Raw genomic sequence first — 21,624 nt, 5'->3', positions numbered from 1 at the left:
ATAGATCACATTCGACTGTAGTCTATTATATTTCGACATTCACACTGTTTAGTGTTTAGTGCAAGTAAGCGATCGAGTACTAATGAAGTTAACCGTGCTATAGTTATTTTTTAAGAAACGAGCACTAAAATTGTTTTACTTTTTTGCTATTGGTCGTACGAATGACCCATCTCACTCTGTCAATATCGGAAATGTGCGAGAGATATTGTGCAGGCAGTACTCGTTTGTAAAAAAAATAGACTATAGTCCTCAGCTGGGCGCATTATTGCTCTTGCTCATGAGCTTGGCGACCATCTCCTGAACTCTCTTCATCTCCTCGAGCTGCGTGGTCACCTGGTAGAGTCTGTTCTCTCGCTCTAGCACCGTCTTCTCGAGTTGCTTTATTGTCTGTGGAGTGGTGAAAAAGATTATATTAGATTAGTTGGAAGGAATAATGCGTTGGTGAGTGGTTAGCACAGTGGCTAGTTACTCTGGCTGCTCTGTTGAGGGTTCCAGGAGGAACATCAGAGACTCAATGTGCCTACCATGTACCGTAGTCTATTATTACAAGAACAAGAATACATTTGCTTACAGCCTTGGTGGTGTAATGGATAAGATCTCGAAGAAGGCGTGGGTTCCAATCCAATTATACCAGAATTTAAATTCAATGTGCAACGTGCTATGCCAGTTTAATATAGCACATCTATGTGTGCACCCACCAACTTGCAATCGTGACTAATGCGCGTTAGTATCTATACTAGGATATTATGTAAGGCGCAACAGCTCAGCTACAAAAAGTCGCCGTGGCAAGGGCGCTCAGGGATAGAAAGTTAACTCACCATCTCTTTATGTTCATTATCTTTCTTAATGGCCGCTTCTGCGTTGTGCGCGTCCTCTAACCGCTTGTCTCGCTGCTTCACGCGTTCTTCAAACTTGACTAGAACGCCGGCCAATTCAGTGTTCTTTGTCGCCTGCAATGTTTGTAGGAATGGATTAGGATTCTTTAATGCACATTTCACATAAGAGCTAAAGTAGTAGGCGCATGGGCAAAAAATATTTATTGCACATGTAACACACTAGAGAGGAAAAGCTGCGAGATCATTGCCAAGCTTTGTTAGGAGCCGGCACTGAGTGTACATGAAGAAACGTAATGTGGAATTCTCTAGTATACAGGACCAATGTCCGTAGAGGTTATTAGAATAGAATCTTTCAATTTAAAAGTTATGTAATAAAGGAGAATGGCCATTTCTCTATGGCGCCATGACCCAGAGCGGCCATTGATGAAACATACACTGATGTGTAGTCCGTGACTACAGCATATACTGGTATTAATTTTATTATTATGAGGCATGGGAGAACGAAGATATAGGTGATGAAAGATCAAGTCTTTCTACTGTACTAGATGTTACCCTCGAGCTAAAAATTGATTTTAAAAGTGTTCCCGTGGGAATTCCTGGATAAAAAGTATTTTATAATACTTCGGGATAACGGGAACTTGAAAAGAATGAAATAATTTTTGAAATTGGTTTCTTTATAAAAATTGGTTTCTGAGTGTGAAATGTGCAAAAATAATTATGATATTATTTGCATAAATAAAATCATGTAATACATTTTGTGATGCGCTATGTATTGGGAATCCCATGATTTAGATTATAAAACTTATTTGTGCGTGTACCATTCATCAATATCTTATTTAACGAAAAAAATATATTTAATTAATTTACTTTTTAACCCTAATATCTCAAGAACCCCATGGTTTAGATTTTTTTAAATATTTTTCCCTGATAATAGAAATTTTTATCAATAACTTAAAATAGGTTTGGTTAGTGGCTGCTAACTTATGCAAAGCGGGTCAGGTTTCGCCATTCTTCTTTATTTACCTGTTTTTCCAATTTCTTCTCTAGCGTCTGCACGTCAATTTGCGCCTGTTTCAATTTCTCTTCGTTTTCTTTCTCTCGCATTTTCATCTCGTTTTCAAAAGTCTGCAATAAAATTATGTTTAGATTATAAAAAAAACTATTATTTTTTGTATTTTCTACCTTATCACCTTTGTTTAGGTATTGTAATCCGAACGGGAACGCTTATCTAAAAACTGTTGTATAAACAAAAGTGGTTCAGAATCCATCCAGAGTGACCCATATTCTGCTTAATTGGTGTATACAGTTTTTGCAACACCCTGTATATGTCTACATGTAGGTACGTGGTACCTGCATCTGCTGGGTGAGCTCGAGGCGCAGCGCGTGCTGCTCCGCCGCCAGCTTGTGTTGTTGCCATGTGTCTGTGTGTGTGTCTGTGTGTAGGTACCTGCATGTTTCTGTGTGTGGGTGCGTGTACCTGCATGTGTCTGTCTAAACGGCCGAAAACTGCATCAAACGGTTGGAAACAAGTGCGCTTTCACAGTACATAGGAATACTATATCTTAATCGCTTTATTATAGCCTAAAAAAGTCCGATTCCGGTATTACTTCAATACCGGTATTGTAAAAAGCATGGATTTTGTCCGGGATCCCGGTATTTCGCAATACCGGTATTGCGGTATTGCATGCCCTAGTGCGTGGTACCTACCTGCATCTGCTGGGTGAGCTCGAGGCGCAGTGCGTGCTGGGCGGCGGCCCGCTCCGCCCGCTCCGCCGCCAGCTTGGCTCGCAACCCGCGGACGGCTGTCTCCGCGTCTTGGAGCTGCTTCTGTTGCGCGTCGATTGTCGCCATGTGTCTGTTAGGGAAGAAATAGTTAAACCTCTGGGTAGGAAAGATAGGATGCCTGAAGTAGGGCAACAAAGTAAGTGCAACCATGCACCCGTGCCTACGTCGCAAGAGAGTAGATAAATTAGTAATATAGGTACTAAATACAATAACATAAAAATAAGTACAGTTAAATATAAATAAACATGAATGGAATATACACTAATAAACATCCCAAAAATATTAAAATAGGCATATCGTACATAATTGAAAAAAACAATAATGTTTTTTATAATACGAAGTAAAAAATATAAAGTAAAATACAAAAAGGAAGTTGCATCGGCCGGGAATCGAACCCGGGCCGCCCGCGTGGCAGGCGAGCATTCTACCACTGAACCACCGATGCTGTTGTAAGCTAGGTCGTAAATATCGTTCATATCGATTGTCTAGTGCAAGCTAATATTAGAAACCTAGATAACATTACGTAAATAATTATTACAGTAGGTATTTATTTGTCCAGCTGGTTACAACCAGACTATTCATCATAATTATTGATGAATAGGTATGTTACATAAGAGACAGGTTTATGATGATAATGATAACACATTAGTGAGTTGCGTTGCGTCTCGCTGATTACCTAATAAACCTATGCATATAATGTGGTGCATCTGAAGGCCTAGCACGGGGCGCAAGACTCGCACGTGAAGACGTGACACAAGTTTTTCGTCGCTTTCGCTCCCGATGCCGCACAATTTGCGTGAGCGCGACGCACAACTTTTGTCTCATCTTGCACCCCATGCTAGGCCTTCTAAAGTGTCTATGAACTAGTCAACATAAACTACCACGATTTGTGAGCAACTGTACCTAGTACTTCCACAGCGCACCCTGTTTTTTTTGCCCGTTTCGTACACAACGTTATGTTTTCAATGCATTTCATTACATCACTGTCGCGCCGACCCGCTGTCGCTCCGCCGGTTTCGTAGCCGTAGACATAAGGATGGCAAGATGCCTTGTAACACTCACTTCTCGTTCTGCAGTTGCGTGGTGTATAAAACTTGCTGTTGCGCGGCGCCCGTGGCCTGCAGCAGGGCGGCCGCGTGTTGTAGTGAGGCTATGTTCTCTGTCGCGCCCTGGAAACATTATTACGATATTTACATAGGTAGTCGTTTATATTATTCTAAAATTTGCAATCCTAATAACCTTGTGCTACTCCCATGGTGCTCGATAAACTGCAAAATTATTGCTTCTTTAGATTAATAAAGCGTAAGATACCTACCAATAGAAGGAAATATAAGCGCCGTAACGCTGAGTTGTAGAAAGGAACTTTAGGCTAATGTCGACCTTAAATGTATTGCTGCCTTGGTTTGATAGTATACGAACAAAAAGAGGCAGAGATAAATGTTTCTTTCTGCAACTCTGCGATAGGCATTTTATGGTGACATCCCCAAGAAAAACCCTTTAAAGTGGCACGAAAAAGTTAGTTACGCTTACATCAAGCTGCATAAAATAAAATACAAATCGCACCTGTAACGCCACGGTGTAGGAGTGCAACCGCTGCTCGAGACACGTCATCTTGTAGCCGTATAGCTCCATCACGCTCGACGTCGCCACGTCCGTTATCTGAAAAAATACCAATAGTAATTACCTATAGTAATTTTGGCTATATATGATAGATGAGGTCGCCAAGGACCAAATCGTGGCGCGAGGGACAAGCTGCTTATGTATAGTAGAGGAAGATTATTGTCTGAAGAAAGTGACACCTTGATCAAACTTTTTATTTTTAATAAATATTATTTAAATAAATTAGTAGCGTGTCATGTGCGTCGAAATAGATTAGAAACTAGTAAAAAATTCCATTTCCTTTCACCATGGCTAAATGCGAATTTCCAACAAGATGTATTCGTACCTTATCTTTCTGCGCGTTGAGTTTCTCAATGAGCGCGTCAATGGCTTGCTCCTGCGCGGGCGACACGGGCGCCGACCAGGCGTCGTCGGGCGACACGGGCGGCGCCTCGTGTGTGGACTCGTTGGGGGACACCGACTCGCCGAATACCTGCAAAGGGTTATAAGATAAAATATAATATGGTTTTATGCTATACATAATTATATGGCCGCGATCGCGTATAATAATATGCGCGTAACCCTAGCTACCCATAGCACAGGTTACCCTAGGATGTGTTGTGATCCAGAAACAAAAATATTATGTCCTACACAAAGTACCTATGCCCATAGATATTTTCATTTCATTTCTCAGCATAACGGTTATTTTTTTATACAGCCCTGACATTATCAACCCAGACAGTCCTGATACTGACCTGATTCATTTGATCTGACGGGAAGTAATGGTGTTTGACTAGCTGCAGTATCTGTCTTCTTCTCGTCGGCTTGTTGCTGCAGAGGCCTGCACACAGCAGCTTTCGAACCTGAAAGTGAAATAAACAAAAATTTTGAAACAAAAAATAACGGTCCTCGAATATTTGCTTAAATAGCGACAAAAGGAGTACCTCTCCGAAAGAAAGAAAGAAAAATAATAAATTGTAAAACATAAATAAAACAAATACATATTTTTGTCAAAATGGCGTACCGTGAATGGTAAGCACTTTATAATGTAGCTTTTAGCTATCACCATCACCTTCAGCCCGCACTAATCGCCCGTAAAATATATCTAAATATATCCTAACTAATATTATAAATGCGAAAGTAACTGTGTCTGTTTGTTACTCTTTCACGCCAAAACTACCGAACAGATTCGAATGATTTTTGGTATACAGATAGTCTAGACCCTGAGAAAGAACATAGGCTACTTTTTATCGCGGTATTCCCACGGGATTTTTTTAAAGGCGAAGCGAAGCTCGCGGGCACAGCTATTAAATTATAAAACTTCAAATAGCTTGTTCATAAGCGAACCCTGTAATTGGTCCTTTAGGCCGGACCTCATCCACTCATAACACACAACATACCTGATGATGAGCCAGCATCCTAGCGAGTGCTTGCTCCCACTCCTGGGATAAAGGTGCAAGAGTTAATACTGCTCTGCAAGCGACCACCACGGCTTGTTGTGACGACTCCAGTCCTATCTCACCGTTCTGTAATAAGAACAGTTACTTGTAAAATACCTCCCATATGGACTTAGCGGGTCATTAACGACAATAATGTCACTGTGTATTTAGAATGTAAGCCTTATCCGTGAGTACCCTAAGATAGTTTTATTAATGAGAAATGTCGAGCGAATGCCAGTGTGCGGTCAAACCTAAACTGGTTTTTGTCACACTGTTAGTATTTAAGACTTTATTGTAAAATATGTTTGATTAATAAATAATAAAAAATAGTAAAAGAGAGAGATTGAGATGGTCTATCAAAAACAAAGATTGTTTTTTAAACGTAGAATAAATAGTTTGTAAAATATGGACGTTCATAAAAAAGTGATAAAAAAAAGATTGTTTTTGGCTTTGAAAATGTATTAGTGATGGCGGCACAGGCACCTGAAAATCTGTGTAAACAGAAACTGGTTTTTCGCTATATGCTTTCAAAATGTCTATGTGTGGGTATATACTTAACATACAACATACCTGCGCCTCGGTCTGCAGCACGCTATACAGGGTGTCCTCGAAGCTGTCCGGGGCCACCTTCACCAGCACCTGCTCCTGCGTGTCCGAAGACGCGCACAGCGCACCGATCACGCGTAACTGGAAACAATAATTACTATAAATAATTTATATATATATATGTAAATATATATATATATATATATATATATATATATTTACTTCATGGCTGTACTTCACCACTTAATGGTTACGGTATATGTATTCGTAGTCTGACATAATTACTTTAAAACAGAGAATCATTGGATGCGGAAGGCTATATCGCATCGCATCCAGTCGCGTGCTTTGGGAGAGGCCTACGTACAGCAATGGACTGATATAGGCTGTAGAAGAAGAAGAATATAACATTTTTCCTCTAGAGGGCAACTCTTGCTTGACGAAATATGAAGTTTCGGAGAGCTTTCAAGCACTCGGTGCAAAGAGGTACAGGTGTTTTAGCGCCCCAAAATATCGTTTTAGTAAAGCTCAATTGACCCTTCTGCTCAACCAACACATTATAGCTTAGCGGTGCTGTGTGATACCCACTAACGTAATTTTCCTCAAGAACTTCTATTATCCATAATTCCTTACCCACTGCAAGCCGGCCTTCCCCGGGTCGAGCGCGGGCGGCGCCAGGATCCCCGGCAGACCGTCAGATAGAGCCGATATCAGCTCTTGTGGTAGACGACCTTCGTCTGGAAATACAACAAAAGTTCATTGAAAATCATAAGATTTCTGCAAGTGCCGTGTCGGTTCGGTCACCGGAAAATGATTAAGCTGCCGTTGTACTACCTCATCAAAGATCATCATATGATCTGCCCGGCTGGGAATAGAGTCCCGGAACTACAAACTACGTATGGCCTACCTCTGAAGAGTATTGTGGCGTTCCTTGAGATAAACCTATGACCAGTGTTATATAGTTTTGTTTACCTATTGTGTCACATTGGTATTGTTTGGATGCTCTCTATGTTATGAAAGCTTTTTCTATTCTATTACGGGCTGATGATGATGATGACTCACCTTTATACTGCGTGACTACAACTGAGAACAGCTCCAGTGCCTCGGGCAGGGCGGCGCGGCTCACACACACACACACACACACACACTAGTAGACTGTGCTGATGATGATGATGACGTATCTCTATATTGCGTGACTACAGCTGAGAATAGCTTAGCGCATCGGGCAGAGCGAATGGTAATGACTCAGGAGGTAAATATGAACAAATTTTGTTATAAGACTTTTGAAAATTCGCCATCCTGTCATATCCACTCTCTTTCGCGACACCCTGTATATAGACTCACCTCTATACTGCGTGACGACAGCAGCGAACAGCTCGAGTGCCTCGGGCAGGGCGGCGCGGCTCACACACACACACACACACTAGCTGACTGTGCTAATGATGATGACGATGATGATGATGACGTACCTCTATACTGCGTGACTACAGCTGCAAACAGCTCGAGTGCCTCGGGCAGAGCAATGCGGCTCGCTAGCACGCACAGGCGGACTAGCTGGCAGTGGTGGCCGCGCAGGCTGTATAGGTCTGAGGATAACATAAGACTAGTATTAGAGACATTAAGGCCCTGTTCCACAATGTCTGGTTATAAGATAGAATACATAATAGTGAGATAAAATACATGCTGTCACTGTCAAAAAAATAATAACAGAGAGTGACAGCATGTATTTTATCTCACAGGTATAGCAACTAACCAGACATTGTCAAAAAGGGCCTTACATAGATAACGTAATAAATGCATCAAGTGTCCAAATATCCGAACGCTGTCAAGTGTCAAGGTTGCTATGAGTATGAGCTAAACGATCACTAATGTAATTCCTGTTAAATTGCTAAGACATCGCAGTGGGTGAGCAGATATCCATAACAAAGGGATCAAAGGTGCTGTAGAACCCTGATAGTTTTGTGTAATAGATAAAAAAAACTCTTCTAATAATACGCTACGAATGGCAGTAGTGTTGCGGCTCCTACAGGAGAATCCTATGCCCAAGAATGAACATTACAGCCCGGTGCTGATAACATTAATAACTATCTTCTACTTTCGTGTCAGTGAACATGCGAATTTTTAAATGACAATGGGCGTTTTGGGACCTATGTCCAATAAAGATGAGACATACACCGTTGGATAGCTCTTTTCAAGTGAGCAAAAAAGTATTATGACGACAAATCCGTATAACTTGTCCATTTTGAAATATATTCGTCGGAAAGAAGTATTTTTCTATGGCATTGCACTCTCTCCTGATGACAGTTAGGGCGTAATACACGTAAACACGTATTATTGAAATTGGAGAAATTACTTTAAACTGGTTTTATTTGCTGAGATAATAAACAAATATAATATTATATAAATGATGATCATTTTGTAATAAAAATTAAAAATGAATGTGAAAAACTAACGAAAACAATAAAATTACAGAAATAAAATATAAAAACTTTCAAGGTGCGATTATTCTAATTGGACAGTAAATCAAGACTAGCGCTTCCGTTATTCATATTCTGCAAAAGAATACCTTTTCAACGACGTATCACTCATTTCTATTGGTGCTGGTCCCAGCTTCCATATATTGGTGCCCATCATCATTTGTCCAGTCGAAAAAGAAGCAACTTTGATAGCGTTCTGGTTGGCCTGGAGTAAGTCTTCCCGAGTGCAGGTGGAATTAATAACTATGAAAAGGATAGAATACTAACCCAAACTAACAAGATGTGTGAGTAGCTTCAGCGCGTGTGTGAGACAGTCGGCCGCGACATCGGGTTCGTCGCCGCCGGCGCCGCATAGGGCCTCCACATCCTGCAACCAATAGTCAAGTTTAGTACAGTACGGCTCACCAAACATCAGCAAATACGGGGGTACAATTATATTGTTAAGTGATCAGACCCCTTAGCATAAATTTTCATCGTGAACGTGACGAAATTACTCGATGAATTTTGTAGGGAAATTTTAGTTCTGCTACCGACCGCAAGGGGCGCTGTTCATATTTTCATAAAAAATTACTCGATGAACTCTACTTCACGTTCACGATGAAAATTCATGCTAAGGGGTCAGGTTACGTGAACTGAACTATGTAAGTATAAAAATATGCCGCTCGTTATCCTCCAAGTTTTGTTTTAAAATTATTTGTAGAAGGCCAGGCTATGTTCTATCAAACTCACAATAATACTCACAGGAAAACGGCTTGACCAACTGTTATGAAATTTGGCATGTAGTAAGCTGACGTCCTGGATAAACACATAGGCTACTTTCATCATTAGTTGCCTTTTAAGGTTCAGCGTAGACATGGCGAGGCGCTTCGAAGATACTGTCAGGATAACAATATAAACGGGACCCAAATTTCTTGAGCACAAGTGCGACGAAGCGAAGGTTTCGTGGAAAAGCTAGTTTAGCATAAAGTTCCGGGCATAAATGACAAATACATACCATGAATAAGGTCATAGAAAAGTTATATGACGTTTTAGCTATTGAACTGTTTTGTCCCTCTCTAACGTAGTACATTTCAATAGCTAAAACGTCCTATAACTTAGTCTATGAATAAGAATAATAAAATGTATCGCACCTTTAGAAAATTTTAAATTTTGTGATTTTGACTTTATGAGCTAGACCACAGCTAGACCGACTGGGTCTCAGATCTCGCGCCCGTGAATGGTGGCCTTAAAGGTTGCGATATGTACTCGACAGCTGTCATAGAGCTCATGCTATATTTGACCAAGTATGGCACAAACTTTGTATATTGCCTACCGTGAGAGCCTCCCCAAGTGCAGTGCTGTAGTGTGGGTAGGCGAGCACGGCGGGCCTCAGCGCCGCGTCCGCACACAGCTCCGACATCAGAGTCTGTGCGTGGAGCAGCTGACTGAAGTTGCGCGAACTGGAATGAGAAGAGAGGAGGTTGTAGAAGGGTCCACGACGCCGGCGTTCTAAAGAGTGGCTCCAATTAGTATTATTTACTCTATCGAGGACATTTGTACGTAATTCTTCACCATAGTGTAAATTTTATACTGTAACTAATGTGTTGTAGAAACGTTTTATAGTAAGCTATATTAAATACATAATTATATGCGTTGCACATTATAGACCCTTAACAGTCAGCTACTAGCAGCTAATCCTAGTGACGGTGATAATTGTAATGAGAAGTTGAACGGTGTAAAAGATGACGTAAGCTGTGGCGAATGTATGAATGACTGTTGTATGAATGTGAGTAATCATTATTTATATATTGACGATGTGTATGCTGATATTATAACTGTACTACAGGAGGGCTCCATAATTAGTGCAGGTGTGCGTCTTGTTGAACAGAGAAGTAGAAAGAAAAAGGTGCTAGGTTGGAACTATCATGTGCGAGGTAGTCACCAGCTGGCACGATTGCATTTCCAGTGCTGGGTGGCTGCAGGTAAACCTAGTGCAGGAATCATGTTCGAAAATATGAAGTCGAGTAGGACACACTTCAAAAACACTCTAAAATGGTGCCAGAAAAACGAAGAGACCATAAAATGTAATATTATAGCGGTACATAGGAAAAACAAGAATTTTGTTAAGTTTTGGAACTCCACTCGAAAACTTAGCTACAAGCAAGGTCTACCGGCTTCGGTAGAAGGGCTGCAGGATCCTGGCGAGATCGCCGATATGTTTGCTGGCAGGTTCAAGGTCGCCCCGCGGGCGGCTTCCGCGGAGGGCGCGGGCGGCGAGCTGGCGGGGGCGCGGCTGGCGGAGGAGCGGCTGCAGTTCACTGCGCGGGACGTGGCGCGCGCCCTCGCCGGCATGAAGCGAGGCAAGTCGCCCGGCCTAGACGGACTTAGCGTGGAGCACCTGTTGTATGCTGGTGAGAAGATATGCACAAAGCTATGCAACCTGTATAATATGTGTATTAGGTACAGCTACCTTCCTAGTGCGCTAATGAAGACCGTCGTTGTGCCGGTGGCAAAAAACAAGACCGGTGACCTTGGATCTGCCGGTAACTATCGTCCTATCTCGTTAGGAACCATTTTGGGTAAGGTGTTGGAGCGTCTGCTGCAGCCCGAACTGGTGGGAAAGTTAGATATTTCGGATGCTCAGTTTGGTTTCCGCCCCGGTCTTTCAACGGACTCGGCTATACTGAGTTTAAAACACACCGTAAAATATTATACCGATCGATCTACCTCAGTATATGCCTGTTTCTTGGATCTGAGCAAGGCATTTGATCTAGTGAATTATAATATTCTCTGGAACAAATTGTCGAGCTCAGATGTTCCGAATGATGATAAGTCTGTTGAGGTACTGGTACGGAAACCAAACTAACTGCGTGAGGTGGGGCGACGCGACATCTAACGAGTACAGGTTAGATTGCGGAGTTCGTCAGGGTGGGCTCACCTCGCCGGACCTCTTCAATCTGTACATCGACGACCTGATTCGGGGTCTGCGGAGCACCAATGTCGGCTGTCATATTGGGGGCGTTTGTGTAAACAATCTCAGTTATGCGGACGACATGGTGCTCCTCAGCCCTTCGATCAGGGGTCTGCAGAAACTACTTTCGGTCTGTGAGCATTATGCAAATGCGCATGGACTGAAGTACAACGTGTCGAAGACCGAAATGCTGGTGTTCAGAGCGGGGAGGGGTCCGGAGAGGGTGCCCGAAGTCGTTCTGGATGGGGCACCAGTTCGGGTTGTGCAGCAGTTCAGATATCTCGGCCATATACTGACGAGTGACCTCAGGGATGACACTGACATAGAGCGTGAAAGACGGGCACTCTCGATCAGATGTAACATGCTTGCCCGAAGATTCCACAGATGCAGTGAGCAAGTTAAAATAACTTTATTTAGGGCATACTGCCAGAACATCTACACTGGGCATCTGTGGATCAACTACACCCGGAAGGCGATGAGCACCATGAGGGTGCAGTATAATGACGCATACCGCACCCTCATGAGGCGGCCGCGGTACTGTAGCGCGTCGGGCATGTTCTCTGAGGCGGGAGTGCCTGACTTCTTCGCAGTCCTGAGGTCACGTATAGCGACATTCTGGTCGGGGCTGCGCAGCACTGGGAATGCAATACTGAAAGTGGTAAGTGAGGATTTTAGAAATCCATTCTACAGACACTGGCTCTCTGTTCATCAAGACGCAAATCGAAAATAAAAATGACCTTACCTATGTAATAGGTATATATATGTAACTGATAATAATTGTAATACTACAATTTAATTTATTTGTGTAAGTATGTTTGTGTTTTATATAATGTGTAATATGGGTGTCTAGCCTGAAATAAATGACAATTTATTTATTTATTTATTTATTTTTTATAAACTCCAGCTCAAATTACGAAAAAGAAGATTACGCTTTTTAAAGCGCATTCATACTACAATTTAGACGGCAACTGGGCTAGTAGCACGGGGCGCATTTAAGACGTGACATAAGTTTTGCATCGCGCTCACTCACATCGCGCAGCTTCAAGAGTGAGCGCGACGGATAACTTTTGTCGCGTCTTAAATGCGCCCCATGCTAGTCCTCCTGGACAAACAAGGAGATCATCAAACTCACACGACGGCCTTCTTGAACGTGCGCATGGTGCAGCACAGGTAGCTGTGCACGTCGCCGTGGCGGGGGCCCGCGCGCGCGCCCGACAGGCAGAGCAGCAGGCGGCACACTTCTACGCCTCCGTAGCCGCCGTCCTGGAATCATAGAGAAATGAAATGAAATGGTTTATTTTTTCGACGTAGAATATTAGAATTACTTGTCAAAAGTCATAATCTACCACCATTTCAAAAAGGCCCCGTCATTAAGGAGGAAAGAAATGGCGAAAGAAACTCCTTGAGCATCTTTTCAACTTGTTCCTTATATCTAATACATTGTTTTACTTATTTCTAGTACAATTTAGAGAGTAGAAGAATGAAGACAATCTTCATTAGGTTGTAGCATAGAACAACGCGGACTCAGGTGTACACTCCAGTAGCCCTCAGAGGTTGGTAGAAATTGCTTCTTGGCAATAAGCCCGCCTTAGTATACACTACTCTTAAGTCCATTTTTGGGGTCAGTCTCCTCAAGGGAAGCCAGTGTGTACCAAGCTGGACTGAATCGGTTACTCCTTCAGATGAGCTTGCAAAAGCTGATAACAGTCAAAGTCCATTTTTGTAAATGTGTATTTAGTATACAATAAAGTGTTTACAAGCATGCAGGTCTTACCTTTAAACTGATAAGATGGACAACAAAATCCTTGGTATCTACAGTCCTCATAAGTGCATGTATTGCTGGTGGGTTCCCATGGCAGACATTGACAAGTACAGTCAGAGATTGATGTCCGATGCTGCGTAGGTGCGGATCGGTCATCGGCTGAGTGATCCACTCCGTCAGCTGTTTGAGTAGACCGGGGAGGTATGACTCCTGCCAGGTTATTTTGATACCATAAGAGATGTCCTGTAAAGGAGACATTATGAGTTCTTATTATAAAATTGAATACAAAGTTATAGGACTAATAAATATCCACCATAGATTGATGTAAGTAAAAGTTGTTTTGAAATAAATAAATGTAAAACACAAGACAAATTTAAAGATAAAATAGGTATATAACACTAATAAACCATCAACATATTAAAATGATTTACCTGCATCACTGATAATAATTTGATTTTCTTCTCATTTGATATTGTGTTGGATAGTAGTCTTGCCAGTATTGGCATAAACCTGAAATTATAACATTATTTATTCATATCTTTATCTCATTTTTAACAGATACCATACGCCTTGTACTAATGTACTCCCTTGCGGGGTAGGCAGAGGTGCATTGCTGCACCCACTTTTCGCCAGAGTGTTATGTTAGTCCCATTGTAATAGGGGGCGGGCCTATTGCCATTTTATGGGCACATCCAAGACCCGAGAACAAATATCTGTGTTTAAACAAATATCTGCCCCAGCCGGGAATAGAACCCTGGACCATCGGCTCAGTAGTCAGGGTCACTAACCACTACGCCATTCGGTCGTCTATTTCAAATAAAATATTTTGCAATGTAATATGGCCTTACCAATTGTAACTTTTCATAAATAAACGTTTTTATTATTATTATTATAGCTAGGAGATAACACTATAATAACATACACCAAAACAACTCACTTGTAAGTATGTGTAAGCGCGTATCTCGCATTGGGTTCCACGGCGGCCCTCGCAAGCGCGGCCAGGCCGGCCCAGTGCGGGCCGCGGGGGTCCCCCATGACGCGCCATAGCGAGCTGAAGAACGCACACACCTCCGCCCGCCCCGGCGAGAACACCGACAAGTCACACGAAGACGCTACCAGCTGGAAACATACACAATATTGCCTGAGTGAAAGGTTATGGGTTAGGGGGAAAAAAGTAGGATTTTTACTCACGCCTAGGTAGCGGGTCATCAAATTCACGGAGTTCTCGCTGTGCGTAGCCTCAAATTCACGAGCGGCAGTCACAAATGCCTTCAAATTCACAAATTTCCCATTGTCCCCACTGTTATTACTCCAAGTTTCCACACTGTCCACTTCCATCATAACAAACGCGGCACTTAGCAATTATGAATGAAATTTTGTTTAGTTAACAATATAATCCAATGGACAGGGTCAATACAGCAAACCACAGCATTGAAAGTTTGTAAAATGTTTACAAAATAGTCAAAAAATTAAAATAATGTCGTGGAGTTTAATTTCAACTGTTTCTTCTGTCAAACAAAACTGAAACAAAAGTCACAATCCCTTTTTGTCTATGACCGGATGTTTATTATTTAATAAATGCTGATTGGTCGCTTGAGTGAAAAAAAAAATTTAGTGATGTGCCTTGTCCAAGATTAATTCGGCTATTTTTCGTAAGCCAGAAGGCCGTTCGTTCTTATTCTGAAACCCAAATGATAAAAAAATACAGCCTGGCAATAAAGAGTATCATGTCATAGTCGTTAGTTTGAACCTTCTCGTTATATAAGCATTTATACGTTCGTTGGTATAGATTATAGATAGACCAAGGAACATTCTAACCAAACTTCTCTAACGAGAAAAATACCTACCTATTTATTAAAATTTCGGTCTACTCACATTTATATTGTAGTCTTTGGCAGAAGCTACGATCCTCTCTGTGACTTGCAATACCATACACATCTTATGTTTCACACAAAATACAAGAGCATACCCGTCCTGTTATAATACAAAGTCCTTGGCATACCCTTTTAAATGTTTTTTTTTATGCAGGCTGTTTGACTCTCAGGGCATTGTTTTGAGGTTTGACACTTAGAGCATTATTCTGAATTTTGTCACATTGTCCATGTCATGTCTTGTCTATCTGTCAGTGTCAACTCAGCTCATCAGCTGTCAAAATTAAAGCTCAAAAATAAATTAAGTGAGCGCTGAGGATTTATTTGTTTATTTCATGATTTATTAAAGTGCTTTATTATAATTTAGGTATCTTTTCTGAGTGAGTTGGCATTCGTAGCTATCATAAAGTAAGATTACTAGCACTAATTAATTTTAGACGGATTTTATAACTAATTGAAATGGAACAACATTACACTTAAATGGTTTAATCAATTTGCTCTCGTTTCCTAGGTATTCAGCTGTAAGTTTTAACCATTATGATGAATCGACTGCCGAGTTCCTGTGATACATTTGTAGTGCTGCCTCCGTTGACCAAGAATGGAACGGTTATATTCGGTAAAAATGCCGATAGACCACAAAACGAAGTGCAGGAAGTGGTGTATATCAAAGGAGGAGTCGGTGATTCCACGGTGAAGGTAAATTTACAATATTTATTATCTTTTAGTTTATGTTTTCCGCGAAAATTTACCTCTATGATTAAAAAAACAAACTTATGTATGATTCAACTTATACTTTCATGGAGTTGTAGCAAGTAGGTAAATTTTATACTTTCTTCTAGTTCTGCTTTAAAAATACAAGACTTAAATTAAATACATGAAATATAATTGATAAAGTATCTACTATCTAAACAGCAGAATAACATAAGTCTGCTAATTAATTACTTAAAGTAAAATAACATAAATTTCCTATTTCCAGTGCACTTACATAACAATCAATGAGAGTCCCACGTCACTAAACTCTGTTATACTGAGCAAGCCCGCATGGATGTGGGGGGCCGAGATGGGGGCCAACGACAAGGGAGTTGTGATTGGCAATGAGGCGGTCTGGACTAACAACAATGAGGGAGATGGTGATGCTCGGCAACGCAGGCTGTTGGGCATGGATCTGTTAAGGTCAGGGAACAATAATAGTTTAGGACTTGTTTGTAATATACATACAAGTTCTTTGTTATATAAATGCAAATTCCTCTTTGACTAATGAGGGGATTCAATTTAATAGCCAGAAACGGTAGCTTTTACTATACAGTAATGATTAGATTGATCAGTAAAAATACTTTTTATGTTGGAATACTTATTTGAAATTCATTAAATAATATAATATCTAAAAGGGATATTATAGCCAATATTGTAGAATATAATTATTATGGAATTCAAATACTAGAGGGATATAATTATGCTATCAACCTAGGTCACAGCTCAGAGCAGTGAACCTTTAAATACCTATTAACCCCTTGTTATCCAATTTGCAGCCAAAGATATTAAATTACAGCTTAGCTGACTGTTTTGTAACATTTTACTTACCAGTATGGATTACTTAATTTATACTTATAACAATCGTAATTTAGTTATAGATACAACTGCTTACTGAGTATAGTAAATAAAATTCTATAATTTCCTCTCATTCATACATATCAACAAAATATAATTATAATTTCAGGCTTGGCCTAGAAAGAGGGAACACAGCAGAAGAAGCCCTATATGTCATCACAACTCTTCTAGAAAAGTACGGACAAGGAGGTTCATGCTCAGAACTAGACGACAGCCTCTTCTACCATAACTCCTTTCTCATCGCTGACCCCACGTGTGCCTGGGTTCTGGAGACCAGCGGCAAGATCTGGGCTGCGGAGAAAATAGAGTCAGGATACAGGAATATATCCAACGGACTAACTATTACGACTAAAATAGACAAATGTACGGAAGGTTTGGAGGACATAGCTAAGGGAATGGGCGTTTGGGATGGATGTGTAAGTATCAGCTCTTTATTTTAATTTTTTACTTTAGTTTTTGACTAAGGCGATTCACTCACGCACCGCCTAACCGCGCGGATTGCGGATTTTAACATAGTAAGTTCCGTGCAGTCAGGCAACGTCTGCGTTAGGTTAGGTCGGCATTTTTCTATATGAACTGTCATTTTTGCAAACAATTATAATCCGCCCTCCGCATTACTGTTGATAAGTATAAAATAGACGAAGCCCTCCCTATTCTTAGCATATATATATATATCTAACGGCAGGCAGTAATAATTTAATTCACTACATATAATTGTTCTCTTTTTGTAACAAAATTTTAGTTTCGACTGCTAACTCAAACACATTCGAAGAACTCTAATTTCATTACTATCTCCAAACTAACTCACACCTACCTCCACAGGGCGAGTTCAACTTCACCAAGTGCTTCTCGTCGGGCGGCGACGACGAGCGGCAGCGGTGCGGCGAGCGCCTGCTCCGCGAGCTGAGCTCCGGGAGGGACTTCCACGTGACGCACATGCTGCGCGTGCTGCGCGACCAGGGCAGCCGCATCTGCCGCGGCGTCGACGACTGCTTCCCCACGCAGGGCAGCCAGGTATAGACACAGGGCAGTTTGATATAGACATAGGCTGCCAGGTATAGACACAATAAGGAAGCTGGGTATAGAGTGAAATGCTGCCAATATCACGAGTATCTAGCTTTATAATCGTGATACATTTTAAGGTCCAATATTTCGAAGCTTATTCTTTTTCCTTTACAAACAATCTTTCCCTCTTCTAAAATAATTTATACTAGTGTAAATTTCACCTACACATTTCACATCCGTTTCTAAATACTATCCTACATATTTCACACTTCACTTGCAGGTGTCGTGCTTGTCCAAGTCTAGCCTCAGCGTGCACTGGTTCACGGCGACGCCGGACCCGAGCGTGTCGTACTTCAAGCCGTTTGTATTCACACCGCGCGCTCAGGTCTCGCCGCATACTAAGAGTCCTGAGGATGAGGTGGGTTTTACCTTTTCATTGTACAGTTCGGTCCAGACAACTTTAATGTTCCTGAAGGTGGCTGCGATTACACTTTTGTCTTTGTGCCTTTTCAAACTAACCAACTACTGTCAATCTTTGAGACTGAATAGGCGAACTGATAAGAAATATCTTCAGGAACATTCAAGTTGTTTGGACCCACAGACATTTGGACCGTATTTTATCAATATTGACACTTTCATGGAGTTAATATTCCTCAGAAAAACGAAGGTTACCGATATTTTTAAAATTATGAGGCCGTGGACAAATTATTATGGCGTTCCTATGTCTAGCAGTGGATAATTATTTCGGGCTGTGGATGATTAATAAATAATTGTAAAACAAAAATAAAACCTTTTGTAATGTTGTTCTTTTGTAATAATTACCAAACTTCAAACTTTCCTTATTTCATCATTAGGTTTATTATTTATACTTTAATCCCCAATATCCAACATAGTAAGTACCAATTTCCTATTCATAAACCTGCAGAAAAAACGCGAACACCACCTATACAAGCTACACGCGAAACACGTTCTGAAATCCAACAACGGGCAAATTACTGCGGTGTTACGTGAAATAGAAGATGGCTGCCTGGCTGAAGTCGAGGAGTTTGTGAAGAGCTACGACCAAGGCGCTGTTGAGCTGAGCAAGCTGGATACCCTGATGAAAGGATGTGTGGAAACCGAGGTTAAGTTGTATGGTTAGGTTGGTACATAACTGATGCCGTACCAACGTTGAAAACCTTTAACCCTTATTACACCTACCGAGTAGAATGGCCAAGATAGTAACCTCGGACGAGCACTCGGTCACTCGGTCTATCTGCCGAGGGTACTTTGCCATTCTACTCGATAGGTGTAACAAGGGTATTAGCGATTTGCAGTTCTCAAACAGCGCTTAATATCTGTAAAACTCTGTCAGATTCAAGGAACATAAGATTTCTCTAACAAGGAGGTGCATCTATGCAATTTATGTCAGAGTTGACAAATAGGCAGCGCCAGAGCTAATGCGAGGTGGACTGTAAAGTTACAAACCTAGACACGTGTGAAACAAGACGCCATGAATTTTGAAGCGAAAAAAAGTTCCATAATAAATGAATAAATAAAATGACAATGCTCACTATAATTTAATACTTTGTTCAAGTCTAAGTTGTGATGAAAGTATCGGCATTGTTATCAAGAGAACGATCTCTTAGTCTCTTGCCACATAAATAGAGTGAATTAATATTACTATAGTTAAATAGCTATATGAAAGACGCCTTACTCTACCGCTCAATAGTACCTATCTATTACTACGTTTATGTGAATGTTGATGTAAAGCCTTCGCGTAGTGTTTATTGAATGATTATAATGTTTTATTAGTGTACGCACCATCGCTAGGATAAAGTTGTTTACTATATCGGGTGCATTGACCTGCCGACGATGGGAAATCACCGATAAATTTTCACCCCGAATAGAATTTATAGATAATTTATACCAAAAATACTTATCACAAATGTAGCTAGCTAGCATCTTATAGACGTCTAACAGTTTATATAAGTAAAATAAAACCCTGGCAATATTATCAGTCACCAACCGTATCACGGTATTACTCGACCCTCCTCATCCAGACACTACCTGCATACCTAGCACGGGATGCAAGACGCTCCAACAAGACATGACAAAAGTTTTTACAAAAAGCTAGGCCTTGAGAGCGAGCGCGAAGGATAACATTTTTCATGTTTCATTACATGCTTGTCTTGCGACCCGTGCTAGGTAGATTTAGTGCTTTATCAGGCAGGCCAGAGGGCGTCCCACGCAAAATCAACTACGGTCATTAGGTGTTACTGAAAAATTTATCATTCTTATTGGCGATAAATATTATGTGCCTACCTAGGTGTAATAATATATTATGTGTATTTTTCTATGTGATTCGATGTGCCAGACTTTACGCTTTTTGTAGGTGTTAACTTAAACTTGAGCCTTTGTACTAAATTTCTAAATATCGTCTAAGATAATGTGTGATATTTATTTTAAAAGGTCCTAAAGTAAATAGGATTTTGATACCAAAGAAATAATTAGCTATGTATGTGTGTTTGTTAATTGTTATTTATTATGATGTATTGGGTATTTTGTTGTTGTGTATTGTATAAGTAGATAACTTTTGAGAAAATGACAAACATACACCGTCACTTACAATATAACATTTAACATGTTTTTTTATACAAAATGCATATGTAGAAGAAAATGTTACCATATGTTTTTGATATTGGTAAATTTCATTTAAGTAACATAAGAAAATTTTACTGTAATATATCACAGATAATTTAATTTTAAAATAGGCTTAATTATGCTTTTAACTGAACATAATATTAATTTATTTAGAAAAATATGGAAATTCCATCATGCTGTAGGTACTTTATAGTTTTTTTCTTGTTTTTTATTATGTTAAGCAAGTTATTTTTATTAACTATTAACACGATACGTTAATAACAAGTTAACATTCTTTACTATATATCTTGTAATTAAATAGTATTAGTAATTATATTTATTAAAAAGTCAAATTTTATATGGTAACAAAATAACTAATACCTTAAAAATAATAACTCACTTATCCGTTATTGTATGCCTTGTTGTATGTAAATTTATTGATTTCAATAAAGCTTTAATTATTGGTGTTTCAAGAAAAGTTTTTTATTTAATAAAATACAGTAGTAGTTGTAAATGAACCACGCTATCTCTGCACAAGTATACACTGGTCACACTGTGTCGATATCGGAGTGTCCGACTCTTTCACTGGGCACTGAGCACTGGGTTGTTTTTTTGTCGATTATTTTGAGATTTATATTCAGAATAATAACGGCATTGCTCGGTACGGTTCTACCTTTTTTGGCATAAGATTTATTTGCCTAATCTCGTATTGCATAGTAACGTTTGGTCAAAGTCTCTTTACGCCGAAAATCGTATGGCATAAATCTCGTTTATTAAAAAGTTATTTCGCATAACATTGTTTAGCCTAATAATGGTATGGCCAAATCTTGAATAGCCTAATAATGCTATGGCATAGGTTTATTAGGTTTATACAAAGTAATAATATTCGTTTGCCTTTAACTTTGACGGAGCGTCTCCCTACATAGCGCAAACTGGTGCCTTGTATTGTTTCCGCTGTTTGGAAAACGCTCCGCTCCGCTTCGCTGCGCTCCGCTTTGGTTTTGATGAACATGTGCACCTAACACGCTCCTCCTCGCTTTGCTCGTCGTCGCACCTATTTTTAGGTTTCGATCTCATGGGGTTTGTAATAATTATATTGGTCGTTAACTTTCGATTTTTTGATCATA

The 21,624-nt window shown here is 40.4% G+C and overlaps 2 protein-coding genes and 1 non-coding gene across 3 annotated transcripts; 1 reads left to right on the top strand and 2 right to left on the bottom strand.

Annotated features, from left to right (window-relative positions):
- Positions 1-219: 219 nt before the first annotated feature.
- Positions 220-14,915, bottom strand: LOC105393878. The gene is made up of 19 exons (XM_048628094.1): positions 14,583-14,915; positions 14,329-14,510; positions 13,823-13,901; positions 13,404-13,634; positions 12,762-12,892; positions 9,992-10,118; positions 8,947-9,046; positions 7,672-7,788; positions 6,836-6,939; positions 6,230-6,346; positions 5,621-5,746; positions 4,976-5,083; positions 4,567-4,713; positions 4,185-4,280; positions 3,684-3,790; positions 2,544-2,691; positions 1,860-1,961; positions 819-950; positions 220-387 (listed from the first exon to the last, which is right to left on the bottom strand). The coding sequence occupies exons 1-19, from the start codon at positions 14,730-14,732 to the stop codon at positions 250-252; spliced, it is 2,442 nt and encodes an 813-aa protein (XP_048484051.1). The 5' UTR covers positions 14,733-14,915; the 3' UTR covers positions 220-249.
- Trnag-gcc lies at positions 2,996-3,066 on the bottom strand. Its single transcript has one exon. It is a non-coding gene; the product is annotated as a tRNA-Gly (tRNA).
- Positions 14,916-15,529: 614 nt separating the features above from the next.
- LOC105393877 (secernin-2) lies at positions 15,530-20,153 on the top strand. The gene is made up of 7 exons (XM_011565698.3): positions 15,530-15,670; positions 15,774-15,958; positions 16,239-16,435; positions 16,980-17,286; positions 17,693-17,884; positions 18,156-18,293; positions 18,801-20,153. Exons 2-7 carry the CDS (start codon positions 15,800-15,802, stop codon positions 19,014-19,016), a joined length of 1,209 nt encoding a protein of 402 aa, XP_011564000.3. The 5' UTR covers positions 15,530-15,670; positions 15,774-15,799; the 3' UTR covers positions 19,017-20,153.
- Positions 20,154-21,624: the final 1,471 nt, after the last annotated feature.

This window comes from Plutella xylostella, chromosome 20 (genome assembly GCF_932276165.1).
Source record: "Plutella xylostella chromosome 20, ilPluXylo3.1, whole genome shotgun sequence".
NCBI lineage: Eukaryota > Metazoa > Arthropoda > Insecta > Lepidoptera > Plutellidae > Plutella > Plutella xylostella.
Note: the sequence above shows the minus strand (reverse complement) of the source record. Positions and strands in the feature narration are given on the sequence as shown.

Coding starts and splice junctions, on each gene's coding strand:
- LOC105393878 (XM_048628094.1), bottom strand. CDS start 14,732: ATGATGGAAGTGGACAGTGTGGAAACTTGGAGTAATAACAGTGGGGAC. Junction 6,940..7,671: donor TGTAGTCACGCAGTATAGAG/GTACGTCATCAT, acceptor TTGTATTTCCAG/ACGAAGGTCGTCTACCACAA. Junction 5,747..6,229: donor TGCTGCAGACCGAGGCGCAG/GTATGTTGTATG, acceptor TTCTTATTACAG/AACGGTGAGATAGGACTGGA.
- LOC105393877 (XM_011565698.3), top strand. CDS start 15,800: ATGATGAATCGACTGCCGAGTTCCTGTGATACATTTGTAGTGCTGCCT. Junction 17,287..17,692: donor TGGGCGTTTGGGATGGATGT/GTAAGTATCAGC, acceptor CTACCTCCACAG/GGCGAGTTCAACTTCACCAA. Junction 18,294..18,800: donor CTAAGAGTCCTGAGGATGAG/GTGGGTTTTACC, acceptor ATAAACCTGCAG/AAAAAACGCGAACACCACCT.